At 52.7% G+C, this 2,976-nt stretch overlaps 1 protein-coding gene across 1 annotated transcript; it reads left to right on the top strand.

Moving 5' to 3' along the window:
* Positions 1-1,094: 1,094 nt before the first annotated feature.
* Positions 1,095-2,910, top strand: PpBr36_10864 (uncharacterized protein; the record flags this gene model as incomplete). The annotated part of the gene is made up of 3 exons (XM_029897972.1): positions 1,095-1,281; positions 1,485-1,900; positions 2,011-2,910. 3 exons carry the CDS (start codon positions 1,095-1,097, stop codon positions 2,908-2,910), a joined length of 1,503 nt encoding a protein of 500 aa, XP_029743831.1.
* Positions 2,911-2,976: the final 66 nt, after the last annotated feature.

Here is a 2,976-nt window from a genome sequence, read left to right as displayed (position 1 = left end):
AAAAAAAAAAAAAAAAAAGCTGTCTTGGTCTTCCATCGTCCAACAATCCCAACTCAAGGTCGCCCGAAGACACCTTAAGGAAAGTCAGGACCCAGGAACGCCAAGCATCATGTCAATGGATGACCCGCTACTTGCCTGGGTCCTTGCTAGTCTTGGTAGTCGTGAATTCCCTGCTTCGGAGAAGCATCGGATGGTGACTTGTCGAGCTATGCAAGCAACAATCTGGCTCGTTTCGCACGCCATTTCCTGACGAAGAGTTGATCTATTAATTTTTTTTTTTTTTTGATCATGCTGAACTGTTGCCGCATCGAGACTTTTCTGGACTGTATTCAGGTGGAACTGACCTTGTCAGTCGCAGGGTCAAACCAATTCCGCATCAGTGAAAAAGCCTCATGGTTTTTGTGCCGAGGTCCACCGCCTCTGGCGCGGAACCACGGCTAGGTACGGCTGAAGACGGGTTTGCGCCACGTCCTGGTGGACCTCTACAAGGAAATGGCGTCACGACCCAAACGTGCAATGCCCGCTGAGTCTAATTCTGCTGCGCCGAAGTAACCTGCGGCATCGGACCAAGTGGGGCTTGGTCCGAGTCGACTGCAGTCGTCGTCCTGATGGTTGGGGCTGGGTGCTGTAGGCTGTAGGCCATTTGTCCTGAGCTCGGCTACAAAGTGTTCTCGAGCGTCCTCACTAGGCATTTGGAATTGAAGAGAGGAGGATGAAGAAAGAGAGTATCACAGTGTTCAAGTTTCGCCTTTACCACAGACCTGACCTAACCCCTGCCCTACGTACGTACGTACGCACTATTTGACTTATTGTACTGTTTTATTTTCTGACACACAGTACGTACCTTTTTCTTTACCTTTAGTCAACCAAAACTCATCCGATCACTAGCTAGCTATCCTCCTTCTGCTCTTCCTCCTCGTAACCCCCGTCAAATAAATCCCTTCAATTCCACCAAGTCGGGTACATCCGTTCAAACAAAAACCTTTTGGTTGTATTTTTTTTTTGTCGTTTATTATTTTACCTCTTCTGCAATCCCTGACAGTGCCACAAAGATCTCCACCTACCATCAACCGCCTATCCTCCTTTGATTCATCATGGCTGCTACCCAAAAAAGCATCTGTGCCATACCGGCGGACCCCATCGAGTTCCCTGCCGATGCCAACACCCTGGACTACGCCCGCTCTGAGGACGCCAAATGCCCGATACGGCACATGCGCGAGCACTTTATTTTCCCCACCCGTGCGTCGCTGAAGAAGAAGGCTCTTGATGGACGCCTGCCAGGTGGGTTCTCTTTTCTTCTTAGCTGGGCCCATGCTCCTACTGTAATAATAAAATTGGATCTGAACCCATCGGACCGTTCCGCTTCCAAATATGGCCAAGCTCCATATCCCAAAAGCAAACCAAAACCAACCAAAATGAATAAAGACGGAGAAAAAGATACCATACTGACTCTTATTCCTCTTTGCCCTTGCGTTCTCTCTCAGCATACCCACCTAACCATGCCAAACCTGGAGAGACAGCCACAGTCCAAAACGGCACCTCCAAGACCGCCGACTCCAACGACGACAATGTCACACCTGCCGTCTACTTTTGTGGCAACTCGCTCGGCCTGCAGCCCAAGGCCACCAGAGATTACATCAATGCCCAGCTAGAGACCTGGGCGTCCATCGGCGTCCATGGTCACTTCACCCCGTGGGATAACTCGCCGTTGAAATCCTGGCAGGACATGGCCGCTGATTGCGCCGTCCAGTCGGCAACCGTTGTCGGCGCCAGCCCAGACGAAATTGCCATCATGAACACCCTGACTGTCAATCTTCATATGATGATGGCCTCGTTCTATCGTCCCACTGAAAAGCGTCACAAGATCATTTCAGAGTGGAAGCCCTTCCCCAGCGATACTGTGAGTCAAGTTGTTCCTTCTTGGAATTACACGTGATCCCGTTTCTTCTATTTATTCTTGTGCTCACCATTTTTCTTGCTTTCTTTTTTGTTTTTTTTTTTCTCTTTCAGTATGCCATCGCCTCCCAGATCCAATGGCATGGTCTTGATACAGCCACCTCCCTGGTTGAGATTCACCCAGATGAGAGTTACTACATCTCAACCGAAAAGATCCTCGCCACCATCGATGAGCACGCCGACAGCACAGCCCTCCTGCTCCTGCCCGGAATCCAGTACTGGAGTGGCCAGCTCTTCGACATACCTCTGATCACGGCCCACGCCCGCGCCAAGGGCATCGTCGTCGGGTGGGACCTTGCTCACGCCGTCGGCAATGTACCTCTGAGCCTGCACGATTGGGACGTCGACTTTGCCGTCTGGTGCACGTACAAGTACCTCAACGCCGGTCCTGGTGCCATCGCCGGCGCCTTTGTCCACGAGAGGCATGGTAAGGTCGACAGCGATGGCTTTAAGCAGCGGTTGTCCGGCTGGTACGGCAACAACAGGGCTACACGCTTCAACATGGCCAAGGAGTTTGACCCCACCCCTGGCGCCCAGGGCTGGGTTGTGAGCAACCCCTCGGCCATCGATCTCGCCAGCTTGGGTGCCGCCCTATCCGTGTACAACCTGACCACCCCGGCCGACCTGAGGAAGAAGTCGCTGCGGTTGACGGCTTACGCAGAGCACCTGCTCAACGGCATTCTCAAGGACGAGTCCGCCTCTTCTGCGGGTGACGGGAAGAAGCCCGCATTTAGAATCATCACTCCTTCGAACAAAAACGAGCGCGGCGCCCAGCTGAGCGTGCTCCTCCGGGAGGGGCTATTGGACGCCGTCGGTGAAAAGATGGAGGCCGCCGGTGTTGTGTGCGACAGGCGCAAACCCGACGTGATGCGCGTGGCCCCGGTACCCATGTACAATTCGTACGAGGATGTGTGGAGGTGCGTTGATGCGCTTAGGAAGGCCGTCATGTCATAAGGTGAATTGCATGCAGTATGTGGTTAGTGCTGGTCTCCTTCTGATTTTGTCTCGGGTTTTTTTTTT

Source organism: Pyricularia pennisetigena (genome assembly GCF_004337985.1).
Source record: "Pyricularia pennisetigena strain Br36 chromosome 4 map unlocalized Pyricularia_pennisetigena_Br36_Scf_11, whole genome shotgun sequence".
NCBI classification, from domain to species: domain Eukaryota; kingdom Fungi; phylum Ascomycota; class Sordariomycetes; order Magnaporthales; family Pyriculariaceae; genus Pyricularia; species Pyricularia pennisetigena.
Note: the sequence above shows the minus strand (reverse complement) of the source record. Positions and strands in the feature narration are given on the sequence as shown.